The sequence below is a fragment of the Lemur catta genome, chromosome 7 (genome assembly GCF_020740605.2).
Source record: "Lemur catta isolate mLemCat1 chromosome 7, mLemCat1.pri, whole genome shotgun sequence".
NCBI classification, from domain to species: Eukaryota; Metazoa; Chordata; class Mammalia; order Primates; family Lemuridae; genus Lemur; species Lemur catta.
In genome coordinates this window covers 107,349,919-107,362,909 of record NC_059134.1, presented here as the reverse complement: position 1 = coordinate 107,362,909, position 12,991 = coordinate 107,349,919, and the positions used below count along the sequence as shown (strand labels likewise).

Here is a 12,991-nt window from a genome sequence, read left to right as displayed (position 1 = left end):
CCCCCCACGGCGGCCCAGAGGGGCGGTGCGGGCGGCCGGGTGCCGGGCAGGCGCGGCGATGGGACCTCAGCGGCCGGACCCGCGAGCTCCTACCTGCGAGCTGCGCCGCCGCACCTGCCGAGCGCCCCGACCTCTCCTCCCGGAAACGCGCGGCGCGCCCCGCCCCGCTGGGACCCTGACTGCGCGCCTGGGGCACCTGCAGGCGCCGAGACCCCTGCGTGGGCTGGGTCCGGGCGGAGCCGCCGTGTGCTGCTGTCGCCGCGTCCCCTCCTCTCGGAAGGACTAAGTCCCGACCCCCAGCGGGCCAGAGCGTCTGTTCCAGCAGAGCAGTGGGGCAGCAATGTCCCCTGGAGACCTGGGAACCCTCCTGGAGCAGGGTCAAGGCTGCCAGGGACGGGGGGCTGACACCAGAGTCCGGCCAGGGGCCGCCCTGTCCAGAGGAGCCCAACTAAGGCGCCAAAAAAGTTTGTAGGAAAACCCGGGCAGGAAATGGACCAAATGCTTTCAAGGGTTATCTCTAGGGGTGGGGAGGCTTTACTTTTTCTCAATACTTTCTCAATTTTGGTTTCTCCTATTTTTAAACAATATACATATATGCTAGAAAACGGTATGTAACTTGCCAGCACTGAGTGCATATGAGGGTGAGTGTGGGGGCAGAGGAAGGTTCCACCTCCCCAGGCCCCACAGCACTCTTTTGGGGCACAGCCCTGACTGGAGTTCCCCTTGGGGGAGGACTGGAAGGGGAGCTGGGTGAAGCCTGAGTGCCGCCCTCCTGCTGGGGGAGGAAGCCCCATCCACTTCCCAAGGGTCCCCTCCCAGCCCCAGCCTGGCACCTGCACCCACCTGGAGGGCCTGCCTCGCTGTCCTGCCCGGCAGTGCTGGGCGAGCGGTGAGGCCTCTGCTTCTCAAGGGAAGGGGCCTACATACAGCTGAACCACCGCAGGTTGGGCCTATAGGACAGGACCTTGAGACTGAGGGGGGTGGCCCCTGGCACAGGCTCACCAGGGACCTGCCTGGCCGGCTCGCCCGGTCCCAGATCCCAGGTCCCACAACCAACCGTTATTGTTGGCTGGGGGCTGTGGCCACAGCTGCCCCACGCCTTCTGGGAGGGGCAGGTGGGGGCTGGGCCTGGCAGTGCTAAGAGATCTGGGTAGCCAGCCAAGCCTGCGCCAGCACCCCTCACCATGGGTCCTTTTTGGTTACCTGGGGGGTGGGGGGCTGGCCTTATTCTCTTGGCCTCTGCCCTACTCCCCACAGAGGATGCTTTCAGGGAACCATGTGTCTTCCAGAGCAAGGTTGAGCGCCCTTCAGCTAGGACCTGCCTCGATACTGTAGATCCCTCCCATATACTGGCAGGAGACGGTGTGTGGGGCCAGGGAAACAAGAAGGCATGTGCACCTGGCCGGGGAGGCTTGCAACGATGGCAGAGGAACACAGCTTTGGGCCAAACTCCCAAGGTGGAGCAGGGGCCCAACATTCCCAGGACCTTGGCATTCAGCTCCAGGAAGCTCACCCTCCACAGCCATCCAACCCCAAAAGCAGCCGCACACCCCAGCCATATCACTGCATGGAGTGGACGTGCAGACCCCACTTTTTGCAAACATTTTACTTTTTATTTAGCAAGGATCTTGGTCCCAAATATTTCTATTGGTTCTCACAAAGCTGTGCCCAAAGCTCAGCCAGTGGGCCTCAGGGCAGAGTGTTGGGGCATGTGGTCCTAGCCAGAGGGGCGGGTGGGAACCCCACAGTCTCCCAAGCCTGTAGGAGAGGGGCCTGGCCCAGGCCCCCAATGCCAGCAGAGAGTTTGACCTAGAAGACCTGCCATGTGGCTGTGCGTGCAGACCCTGGTCAGCTGGGGGTTGGGGGCAGCCTCTTTGCCACGCCTGCTGGTGGGGGAGGGGAGTCACACGCAAGTGAAGTAGGCAGAGGCTGAGCTGTGGCATTTATTACATATGCTTTGGCGAAAATAAATAAATCTTAACACACAGTCTTCAGCAAAACGTGAAAAATGGGGAGGGAGGAGCAGGTGCAAAGTTCTCAGGAGTAGCACTGCACTGGTTAAGGCACAGGTGAGGCCTCCGTGGCCGAGGCGAAGGTACTCCGAGCCTCCCAACCCCCGCTGCGAGTGAGTGGCTCAAGGCAAAGCCCCCTCTTTGCAGCTGCGAGGGGCCATCTCCTCACTCCGCAGAGGGTGGGGGGGAGGGCTGGGATCGGGTCTCGGCCAGCCCCCGCCCGACTCACAGGGCAGAAATGTTGCGGGGCCAGGTGCTCAGCCCGCGGATCCCAGGGGGCCGGGGGACTCCGCAGAGCCGCTCAGCAAGGGGGCAGGCCCGGCCCGGGTGCGGGGTCCGCGGGGGTGGGGCCGGCGGGCGCGCGCATGCGCAGGGCATCCGGCGGGAAGGCCACGTTGGTGCAGAAGAGACCCAGCAGCAGCTGGCGCTGGCACTCCTCCCACTTGGTCAGCGCGTCCCCCAGCGAGAGGTTGTAGCGCATCCAGCTGGGCAGCACCTCGCTGTAGGCGGCGCAGGACAGCGGCACCGAGGGCAGCGACTGGGCACGGCGCAGCTCCACCTGCTCCGACAGCCTGCGGGAGGGGCGGGACCGCGGGAGGGAGGGCTTCAGTGCCGCCCCCCCACCCCCGCGAGAGCCGCGGGTGGGCAGGGCAGGCGGGCGGGCGGGCTCACCTGGCGGACAGGCGGCTGCTGCGCAGCTTCCTCTTGGCGCGCATGACCAGGTACTGGCAGATGCTGCCGGTCTGCTCCTTCACCCACCGGATGTCCTCAGGAACGTCGGGCAGCCACTCCAGCAAGCTGCCGACGGGGTGAAGGGCACAGCCTCAGGGCTACGGCCAGGCCCTCGCGCCCACCCGCCGTCCTCAGGCGGCATCTGCGCCCCCACCTTCCCCGAGTGGCCACCACTAGTGCACAATCCCGAAGCTCAGTCCCCAACACCCCTCTCCTGACCACCATGGCGCACACCGGATGGTGAAGGACACGGCGCTCTCCAGAGGCAAAGTGTAGGGCACCATCATGGCTGTGGCCAGACGCACGGGCAGCATGTTGGAGAGCGTGGACAGCAGGTCCTTGGGCTCCATGCAGGCCTCCAGCAGGGCTGCAGGTGGGACACGGATGGGAGGTTGGCGGCTGGTTGAGGGCCCCAGGACCACTCTGGCCTCGGCTTCTCCCACAGTCTCCCCCTCCCCACTCTGCCCCCTCCCCTGGTGCGCACCCTCATTGAGCCGGGCGGGCAGGTGCTCCAGGATGTGATCTTCCCCAGGAGGCTGCAGGTGATCCTCCACTTGGGCCCCCTCTGCCGCCTCTTCCTCGGCCTTGTCCTCAGGGGCATGGGGGTGGGCAGGGGGCAGTGCCAGTAAGGGGTTGGGCTGGTTCAGGAGGCCTGGGTGGGGGTAGGAGGGCAAAGGGAGAGGCGATCGGTGTGGCCATAGCCTCTACTGCCTGAACAGGGCAGGACTGCAGAGCGGGCCTGGCCCACCCACCCAGCCAGCCCACAGCGGGCGTGCCCGGCCTGCACGGGGAGCCCACGCACCGTTCCGCCGCAGGAAGCGCAGGCCGTCCCTGTAGCCCTGCTTGCACATCTCTCGCAGCACCTGTGGCGGGGGGTGGATGATTTGGAGCAGAGGGGGTCAGACATGCCCTGTTCTGCCCCTTAGAGTCCCTGGCCTCCCTGCAACAGCCACCTCCACCCCCCACCAACCTATGTTGGACCCAGAACAAGATCCAAGCTGAACAGAGGCGGGACAGACTGCCCCTAGAGAGGCTGTGCGGGCCACAGCACAGTGGAAGGGGCTGCACGTAGCCCCACCCCACCCCACCCCCAGGCACTCGGGAGAAGTCGAAGGGGCAGCTTTCTCCCCTGGAGCTCAGTGAGACGCTGTGCAGGCCACAGGCACACCAGGGCGGGCTCACCATGGGCTCGGGTGGGAAGAGGGCCTTGGAGAGGCGGTAGAGGTTGCGTAGGTTGAACTGGATGCTGGTATTGGTGACCCGGAGCTCGTGGATATTGGTAGAGCTGTCCTGCGGGCAAATGTCACTCTCGCCCGAGAAGGGGGACACTGTGATGGTGTTCTTCAGCTCATAGAGTGGCAAGTTGTCTGAAATGCCACCGTCCACATAGCGCTTCAGCAGGACACAGACACAGGGTCACACAGTGAGGGGCCTGCAGGGCATGCGGGCCACCCCACTGAGCCCACAGGGGCCCTGCCCGGTGGCTATTTCATTTGAGCCCTTTCCCCACTGGGCACTGGCCACAGGCCAGCCTGGACACTGAGCAGATGGCCGGATGGTGGGGGCAGGGGGCGGACAGCCACAGGAAGTGTACGTCTCCACGGGGCTGGCCTCTTGGGTAACACAGGGAAGTGAGGTAACAGGCGGTGGCAGGTGAGGGGTGGGGGACAGAGTTCTGATGGCTTCCTCCTTTTACTCCCTGATCCCACAGCCCAGACAGTAGCTGACTCTCATCATCCCACAAAAGCTGCCCAAGGCCGGGCCAGGCAGGAATACTCACCACCCCCTGGAGGGAGGGAGGGATGAGGCCGCAGTACACAGGGATGAAGGTGCTGCAGACGTTGGCCTTCAGGACAGGGACAGAGAGGGAGGTGGTGAGCAGGGGCCTTGGCGTACACGCTGCACCCCCACTGGCCCCACCAGGCCTCACCTGGATGAGCTCGTCCTTGGAGTTGAAGTGGGATATAATGACATTCTCACCATCCGAGACGCGGGTCAGGGAGATGCCCAGGCGCCCACTGGCGTGCTCATGGCTGTCAGCAGGCAGGGTCTTCAGCAGGCAGCTACGGATGGTCTTCACCAGGTTGAAGGAGGGGTGCAGGGGGCCCAGGAACCGCTTCCGGGCCTCCTTAGAGACCTCAATGATGTTGGCACCAGCCTCACCTGGAATAGCAGGGTCAAGCTCAGAGGGCAGCACTCCTGGCTCTCGACCCACCTTCCTTCTGTGGCTCCACGCCCAGGGTCCCATGGCACACGTCCCTTGAACCCAGAGGGCTCCCAGTCCCCACGATGGGGCCTGGCCCACAGTTGAGACTTGCCACCTGTCCCTGGGGAAAGAGAGGCAGGCCACCACCTCTGGAGTAGCAGACAGCAGGGGCTGGCCAACTGGGACCAGGACCTGTCCTCTGCCCTGTATTTCCCAACTGTCTGTCCCCATGAGTCATCGGGCCTGGCGTGGCATCCAGCCGAGGAGGGGGGAGGCAGAGGCTCAGTCCTGACTGGCCTCAGCCTTCACCCACTTGGCGAGATCTGGGGGGCCACAGCCACAAAGCCCAGCCTAGCCCAGGGGTAGCAGAGTTGGGAGCACTGAGCTGGAAGTAGTGGGGGCCCCCCCACCTGGGAAGGCACAATGGCACACCTGGGTGCCACTGCAGCCAAGAGCAAGCTCCCCCAGCACTCCTCTTGGGGACCCATGGGCGCCCCCAGGACAACACCAGAGCAGAGCCATTCCCCAGGAGTGGTCAGGGCACCCAGGAGAGGAGCTAAGGACCATGCCCTCCTCTGGGACCACCACCCTGGTCCAGAGTGGGGCAGTGTGGGGCCAGGGCCTCTCCTCAGCCAACACCTGCCAACTTGGGCGCTCCAGCTGCCCGAGACCACTTGTGAGAAGGAGCCTTGCTGGGGGGGGGGAGGCATCGTGGGAATAGTGCCTTCCACTCAGGTCCCAGGGACCTAGGTATGTCCTAAGGCCAGCAGGTGGGCGAGAGGCACTGGCCAGGGTGTCTGTGAGGGAAGGGGGCCGGGCCACAGACGTGAGCCCCCCAGGTCCTGACAATTAGAGCTGTGCTCATTCCACCCCCACCCAGAACAAAGGTTGTGGGAAGAGGGCAGGGGTGAACCCTGGACAGGCTCCTGCTGAGCAGGGCACCTCTGTCACCCTGGCTGCCTTCACTGTGTGCCGTAAACATCTCTCCCAGGTGGCGGCCGGAGGAGTGTGAGGGGAGAAGCCCAGCCCAGCACACGCAGACCCAGGCGCTCCAGCTGCAGAGCCCAGCTCCCTTCCCCATGACGTGGGCAAAATGGTGGCCCACAGTTGGGGAGCCAGGCCCTTCTCCAGGGGCCCTCGGGAGGGACTAGGCCACAGTGCCCAAGCGCCCCTCGGAGGCCACCCCCATGCCAGGGCCCCTGGGATGGCCGCCTGGGAAGCGGAGCCCTAGGACACAGTGACCGCTGGCACCGGGTCGGATGTCCAGGACGACAAGGGCAGCTCAGGTCCCTCCTCCGACTCTCATGGTCCCGCCGATGAGCGACTTTCGCTTTCCAAGGAAACAGCTTCTGCCGCACCTGCCCGCCCCCGAGCTTTGCGCTCAAGAGGCGGGTCCTGGGCGGCAGCCGCGGCCTCTGCAGCGCGCCGGGCCCGACCCCAATCCCTGGGCACCCTCGAAGCAAAACAAAACTGGTCCCGCCCCCGGGCCAGCGCGCCGGACCGGACCCTCGGCCCGGCTCCCGTGCGCGGGGACGGGCAGTGGGCGCCCCGCACTCGCCTGGAGCCCCGCCCCGCCTGCCCGGCCCCCCGGCCCGCTCACCCAGGCAGGCCCCGGCGATCAGCGCCGTGGCCGTGAGCGCCCCGGCCGAGGCGCCGTAGATGTGCGTGGCGTTGGCCACCAGGAAGGGCGCGTGCTCGCGGAGGCAGGAGGCCACGCCGATGTGGTACACGCCGAGGAAGCCGCAGCCCGCGAACGAGATGTTCCACGTCGTCTCTCGGGGGAACATCGCGGCGGCGCCGGGCTCCGGCTCCGCGAGCGGCCGGTCCTGCTGCGAGTCTAGCTCCGAGTCGCCGCCGGCCGGGAGCAGACGCTGTGCGGGCGGCGGCGGAGGTGGCGCCTTTAGTGTGGGGCGAGAGGCGGGGCGGGGCCGGGCCGGCCCGCGAGGACCAATCGGAGCGCGCGGGGAACGGCCGCGCCCTTTGGGCCCCGCCCCGCCCCCACCCGCCCGCCCTTCTGGCCCCGGGGCCGCGACACCTGCCGCCCCGCAGCCGCAGCCACCGCGGGCCAAGCGCGCTCCCCCTCCCGGCCTCCCCGCGACCGTGGGCCTGGGGTGCGGAGGGCCGAGCCGGGCCCGGAGCCTGGGGCGCCTCGTACGGATAGGGGCGCCCGCGAGGGGCAGCCGCCGCCCCTCCCTCCGGGGTCTGCCCGCCGCACCCGCACCCACCGGGGTACGGAGGAGCTGGCCCGGGGCAGGTACCCAGCGACAGCGCCGCTCAGGACCCGACAACAGCCACTTGGTCTCGGGGCCACCAGGACCCACTGGTTCACCTGCGGACTCTGTAAACACCCAAGGCCGACGCGAGTCACACAAACCCTTCCCAGAGAGACGCCAGCTCCACCGACCCACGCCCTGACGTCCCAGGCGTCGGCCCGCTCCCCCACCCCCCGCAGCCCTTGGGTACCTCCGCCTGTCACCTGAGTCTGTCGCTGGGTCGGACCCTGGCCCCTCGCGCTGCGGGGTCTATCTGGGTCGACTGGGGCCGCCCCGCCCCAGCTAATTGCCCCTGGAGGTGGAGCGCGCTCGGTGATGTCACCCTCCTCCCCTTTTCTTCATTTTTCGCCTGGCCAAGCAGGCCAGGCTTGGCTTGGATCCAGGATCTAGCCCAGCACCTCACTGCACCCCCCAAATAAGGGGCCTGCCCAGGTTGGGGTGGTGGGAGGCGGCGTGCCCCTGTCTCCCCAGGAACACTCGCTCCCCAGGTGGGAGCTCAGCTCTGGCCCCAGCTGGTGTGAGGGCTGCGAAGGGTCGGGGGCTTGGGGCTCTCCCCCACCCAGGCTCAGTCCACGAAGTCAGGGCAGGCCCTCCCCAGGACAGGGCCTCCTGGGGTCATGCTGTCCAGTCCTCCCCGCGTGCTCCCAGCCATCCCACAGTGGAGGAAGGTCGACCCAGCCCTGCCCTACTGGGGGCCAGTGGGCATTGTCTACACAAGCTCAAAATGAGGAGTGAGAAGAGGTAACCGGGTGTGTGGGCACCCCAGAGATTCTGGGGGGCTTCCCTGGGGAAGTGCCGCTGAACCAAGCTCTGACAAGGTCACAGGGCTGCCCAGGCAGCCAATAGCACATGCAAGTCCCCAGGGTGGGGGACCGAGGGGAGGGGAGCTGGGGCCAGGTCAGTGGGAGGGTGGAGCTCGGCGATATGACTGAATTTGACTCAGACGCCTTCTCTGTGCCCGGGGGACGTCCCCCAAATGCTTTGGATGCAGGTACAGTGCAGCAAACTCACTGGAGAGCAGGGAAGGAGGGCTGGAGGGGCGTGGAGGGTACAGCTGGACTGGCATGATCGGGGTGCCAGGAGAGCCCTGGTGACTAGCCTCCTGGGTGCTGTAGAGCGGGGATGGGGCAGACCCCCCAGGCCACCCTGGGAAGTCCAGGGGCTCATCAGAGTGACCACGGAGGGGGAAGCAAGCGATTCAAGAAGGTCCTTGCGCGACCTGCTCCCAGGAGAGGTCCAGCAAGGGCCAGGTTGCAGGCCCTTCCCCCATCTGAGGGACTGTTGTGCCTTGGCTGGTGACCCCCAGTGCAAAGAAACCTCTGCCCCCGTTTCCACAGCTGTTTTCGGTACATATTCCTCCCTCCAGGCCCCTGGGAGGCTAGGGTTCCAGGAACAAAGCTGTCCTTCCTAGAATCCTGGCTGGGGCTGGGCGTCCCCCAGAAGCATGAAGGCCACTGCAGCCCAGTGAGAAGTCCTCCCCTCCTCTGTGGTGTCAGGCCCCTCCCTTTAGGGTCTCAGCCTGGAATTGTGAGCTCTGCACCCTGAAGCCTGGGTCCACTCCTCTGAGGGCCCCTCCCCAAGCCTGGGGTATCCACAGCCCCACCCTCACCCCAGCCCCATGGTGCACACTGCTCACTGCACGCAGAGCTGGGGCCCCTGCTTTGGTCTTTTCTTTCTCTCACCCCCCATCCCCAGTACCCTTCCCCCAACACACACACCCTGGCTCCAGCCTCTTCCACACCTCACCTGGCTTTCCTCCCACCCTGGTCTCTGCTCCTTTGGACAACCAGAGGGGACTTTTATTGAGACAGAGTATCCCTCTGTCACCTGGGCTGGAGTGCAGTGGCGTCATAGCTCACTGCAATCTCAAATTTCTGGGCTTCCTGGGCTCAAGTGATCCCCCTAACTACAGGTGCCACCACACCGGGCTCATCTCTGGCTAAGGGCTAATCTTGCTCTCACTAAGGCTGCTCTGGAACTCCTGGCCTCAAGCGATCCTCCTGCCTCAACCTCCAAAAGAGCTAGGATTATAGGCATGAGCCACTATGCCCAGCCAAGACTTAAAACAGTCCAGAGGCCCCTCATCTCAGGACTGCCTTCCCACCTCTCCCCATACCCCATGAGGACTTTGCTCCAAGGCCTCTGCCCCCTCCAGGCCTTGGCTCCCGCCTGAGGTCTGCCTGGAGTCACCTCAGCTGTCTTCAGCGCTGTCTCATCACCTTACCACCCCCCCAACTAAGGCAGGCACCACAGCACCCCACCTCCCAGAGGGCCGGGCACACCGTAGACAGACCTCACACAGCCAGCTGGCAGGATGCTGAGCAGAGGGAGGGAGGGGCAGAGCATGGGGGAGGCCTGCATGGGGGAGCACAGGTGGAGGCAGCCTCGGCCCTCAGTTCCACATTCCAGGCCAGAGCCTGTCCACCCAGGACTTAGTACGCTGAGCACGTGGCCCACCAGCCCCATCCATATCTGCCCAACAGGGAATGGCTGGCTCATAGATAGCAGGAAAACAGGCCCAGAAGTGACTGCCCACATAGCTCAGGGTGTTAAGATGGAGCTGTGACCACGGCAGAGAAACCCAGGGACACACCCCAATCCCCAAGCTAGGCTCGGCCTCCCTCCATCTGCAAAACCCAGAGCCCACCAGCCCTGGCATTGGCCAGGTACCAAGACCCCCACAGCAGAGCCCTGGATATCATCCTGACACTCCACTTCGTATCAGCTTTTCTGCTGTCCACACTTTTAAAGTTTTCCTGAGTGTCCCCCAAACCCAGGAAACCGCTCAAGGTCCAAGGAAGTGGCCTCAAGCAGCTGTGATGACGAGACTCCCTGATTCATTCTCATTTTGCAGATAACCTCTTCCCCACCCACCTTGCAGCCCCACACCTGTCCCTGTGATGGAGCCTGGGCTGTGGCAGCAGCAAAGGCCAGACTCTGACACTCAAGGGATACATAAAAAGGCTTTATTTGCAGGGGAGCAGGAATTTAATCAAATAGGCCAAATCCCATGTCATCATCTGATTCTTCGGACTCCTCCTTCTTCTCCTCCTTCTTTTCCTCTGCTGTGGAAAAGCAGACAGCGTAGTGAGCACAGAGCACAGCCCAACTGCCAGGGCCAGACTCCCAGTGGATCTGGTCTGAGCCTCAGGCCCCTTCAGCGGCCTGACTGTTCCCAGGCCTCCACTCACCTGCAGCGGGAGCAGAACCAGCAGCAGGAGCTGCAGCACCTGGGGCAGCAGAGACAGCCACAGCCCCACCAGCAGGTACGCTGGCAAGCTTGCCAATACCTACATAAGGAGACGGAGAGTGAGAGCAGAGCAGGTGCCCAGTCTGGAAGGTTGTTCCACAAGGCTTTAGAGACCTGGGGAAACCAGACTGCACCAGGCACGGCACAGTGAACCGAACACATCAGGGCCCCATCATACAGTGCCAGTGTCAAAGCTCCCCTCTTCTTCCAGAACTCAGGATGTCACTCCCCCCCCCCCCCCCCCCCGCCACACCCAGAGACTCGATGTTCACCACCTGGCGCTTCCCTGTTGCCCTACCCTGTCCAACCAAGGCAATTTTTCTGCCTAGAATTTGCCCTCTAGGAATTCTGCCCCCCTCACCCTGGAGGTAAGTTGACACAAACATGTCTCTAACTGGGCAGGGAACCAGTCTGCTGCCCCAGCACCGAGAGCTTTGGCCACAGTGATGAGCTCATGGAATGGGCTGTTTGCTGAGCTGGCCTTGTCAGGTCACATGCACAGGACAGGAGTGGCTGTCCCAAAAGCTCAACTTCCAAACAAGTCCCATCAGCTCCAGCCTGATGTCAACAGAAAACCATCTGCCCAGCGAAGGGGTCAGAAGCCTGTGGCCATCCCTGGCACTCTTAGTCCCACCCCTTCACGGAAAGAACGTGGTGAGAATTGTTTTGACGAAAGCTCAGTTGTCCAGACGCCAAGTTTCAGAGAAATCCTGGGGGAAGGACTCAGGGCTAGGAGCAGTCAGGGCTAAGAGGCAGGGCCACCAGCAGGTCCAGTGAAAGTGCAGGGCACCCCCTGCTGCCCTACTCCTACTAATGTCTAGAAGCATCCTTGATATGAGCTAGCTGAAGCCCTGCTCACTCTTTGGGTGAGGCTTCTAGGGTGCTCTAGTCCACAAGCGAAACCTGGCAGGCCACAGGAGGCCAGCAGGGATTAGGATGGACCATGAAAATGAACATCCTCTCCACATAAACTCACCCTGGGCAATGACATCTTCAATGTTTTTTCCATTCAGCTCACTGATGACCTGGAATACACAACCAGAACCAGCAGTTACCGGAGATATGCAATTGATCTCTGGCCTTGACCCTGTCTTCTAGAATTAGGGTAGGCGTAGTACATGGAAAAATGCTCTGAGCTTTTAAACCAACAGGCAACCATTAGCCACATGTGACTCTTTTCAGCTGATATACACTCCAAGTGCAAACTAGACACTAAAATTCTAAGACACACTACTGAGTAAAAAAATACAGAATGTTTTTTTGCTTACGTTGACTAGGCACTGAAACAACATTTTAGTGACCAGCATGGACAACATAGCTGGACCCTATATCTAACAACAACAAAAAATTAGCCGGGCATGGTGGCATAGGCCTTGTAGTCCCAGCTACTCGGGAAGCTGAGGCAGGAGGATCACCCTATCCCAGGAGTTTGAGGCTGCAGTGAGATGTGATGACGCCACTGCACTCTACCCTGGCAGACCCAGCCACCTCTTGTATCAAAAAAACCAAAAAGGTGTTTCAAACAAGTTGCATGAAATACAGAAGAACTGAAATAGACTTTGCCTTCTCTTTCTTGTTTTGTGTTCTACAACCCGCTTGCGTTAAACTTCTCAATTACGCTGGTCAGGGCTTTGCCTCCCAGTCCCTTCTGCTCCCTTCCACCCACGAAAGCACCAACCGGACGGGCACAGACCGCTTCCCAAACTCTGCAGCACGTTAACTGCGATGCCCCGGCGGAAAACTGGATCAGGCAGCAGCGAGGCCGCCCGCGTGAGACCCCGGGCCCGCGGGGACAGCTACCTTGTTGAGCCGGTCGTCGTCCGCCTCGATGCCGACGCTGTCCAGGATCTTCTTGATGTCCTTGGCGCTGGGGGAGGGGTTGCCCCCGAGGGCAGCCAGCAGGTAGGAAGCGACGTAGCGCATCCTGAGGCGGGCGGAGAGCGCGCGGCGACGGCGTTACTCCGGCGGCCTCCCGCCTCCCGACCCCGGGGCCGCCGCGCCGGCCAAGCGAGGCCGCACGAGGCTCACCCCGGAGGCCCCTGCCCCAGCGAGGCCCAACCCCCGCGAACCGTTCCCACCTCCACGGCCCCGGCACCCGCGGCCCGGCCGGCCCACTCACTCGGCGGCGGAGAGGCCTCACGCGTGCAACCTCGGCGGCGTCTGGGAGGGAAAGGAAAGCACCGCCGCAGGGGGCGGGGGTAAACCGCTACCCAGAAGCCTCTGGGCCTCGGACGCGGCGACGCACGGGGGCGCCTCCGAGTGACGCAACAGGGCGCTCAGCCAATGACGACGGGGGGAAACCATTTTTCCGTCTAAGTCAAGAGGTCGCCCAGTAAAGGCGAAGGGCGGTTCCGAGACCCGGCTTCTCGTACAGCACGGGGCGAATGTCCCCGGGAACCTGTAGGGCGGCGGACGAAGCGAACCCCGGGGGACTGCGTCTCTCTTCAGCGCCTAGCGCCCCCAGCATGCCACGCGGCGCCTATAGCTCCCAACATGCAGCGCGGCCGCCACGCCCGGG

The 12,991-nt window shown here is 63.5% G+C and overlaps 2 protein-coding genes and 1 non-coding gene across 4 annotated transcripts; all 3 read right to left on the bottom strand.

The window, feature by feature from the left end:
* Positions 1-1,930: 1,930 nt before the first annotated feature.
* PNPLA2 (patatin like phospholipase domain containing 2) lies at positions 1,931-6,821 on the bottom strand. The gene is made up of 9 exons (XM_045558535.1): positions 6,551-6,821; positions 4,675-4,907; positions 4,525-4,590; positions 3,927-4,136; positions 3,547-3,607; positions 3,229-3,396; positions 2,979-3,111; positions 2,685-2,810; positions 1,931-2,584 (listed from the first exon to the last, which is right to left on the bottom strand). The coding sequence occupies exons 1-9, from the start codon at positions 6,735-6,737 to the stop codon at positions 2,314-2,316; spliced, it is 1,455 nt and encodes a 484-aa protein (XP_045414491.1). The 5' UTR covers positions 6,738-6,821; the 3' UTR covers positions 1,931-2,313.
* A 3,354-nt stretch (positions 6,822-10,175) lies between these two features.
* RPLP2 (ribosomal protein lateral stalk subunit P2) lies at positions 10,176-12,701 on the bottom strand. Of its 2 annotated transcripts, none has more exons than XM_045558532.1 (5): positions 12,593-12,701; positions 12,274-12,397; positions 11,450-11,498; positions 10,415-10,513; positions 10,176-10,288 (listed from the first exon to the last, which is right to left on the bottom strand). In XM_045558532.1, the coding sequence occupies exons 2-5, from the start codon at positions 12,394-12,396 to the stop codon at positions 10,212-10,214; spliced, it is 348 nt and encodes a 115-aa protein (XP_045414488.1). In that variant the 5' UTR covers position 12,397; positions 12,593-12,701; the 3' UTR covers positions 10,176-10,211. The 2 variants fall into 2 exon arrangements, with proteins under 2 accessions (XP_045414488.1, XP_045414490.1); XM_045558534.1 differs by having other exon boundaries at positions 12,552-12,651.
* Positions 11,285-11,417, bottom strand: LOC123643134. Its single transcript, XR_006736693.1, has one exon. It is a non-coding gene; the product is annotated as a small nucleolar RNA SNORA52 (small nucleolar RNA).
* Positions 12,702-12,991: the final 290 nt, after the last annotated feature.

What these genes read in the sequence shown, in the direction of transcription:
- PNPLA2 (XM_045558535.1), bottom strand. Translation starts at nt 6,737, where the DNA reads ATGTTCCCCCGAGAGACGACGTGGAACATCTCGTTCGCGGGCTGCGGC. An exon ending in GCGCTTCCTGCGGCGGAACG is followed by an intron (nt 3,397 to 3,546) that starts GTGCGTGGGCTC and finishes ACCCCCACCCAG; the next exon opens with GCCTCCTGAACCAGCCCAAC. An exon ending in GCCGTGTCCTTCACCATCCG is followed by an intron (nt 2,811 to 2,978) that starts GTGTGCGCCATG and finishes CCCCGTCGGCAG; the next exon opens with CTTGCTGGAGTGGCTGCCCG.
- RPLP2 (XM_045558532.1), bottom strand. Translation starts at nt 12,396, where the DNA reads ATGCGCTACGTCGCTTCCTACCTGCTGGCTGCCCTCGGGGGCAACCCC. An exon ending in ACGACGACCGGCTCAACAAG is followed by an intron (nt 11,499 to 12,273) that starts GTAGCTGTCCCC and finishes TGTGTATTCCAG; the next exon opens with GTCATCAGTGAGCTGAATGG. An exon ending in TGGTTCTGCTCCCGCTGCAG is followed by an intron (nt 10,289 to 10,414) that starts GTGAGTGGAGGC and finishes GCTTTTCCACAG; the next exon opens with CAGAGGAAAAGAAGGAGGAG.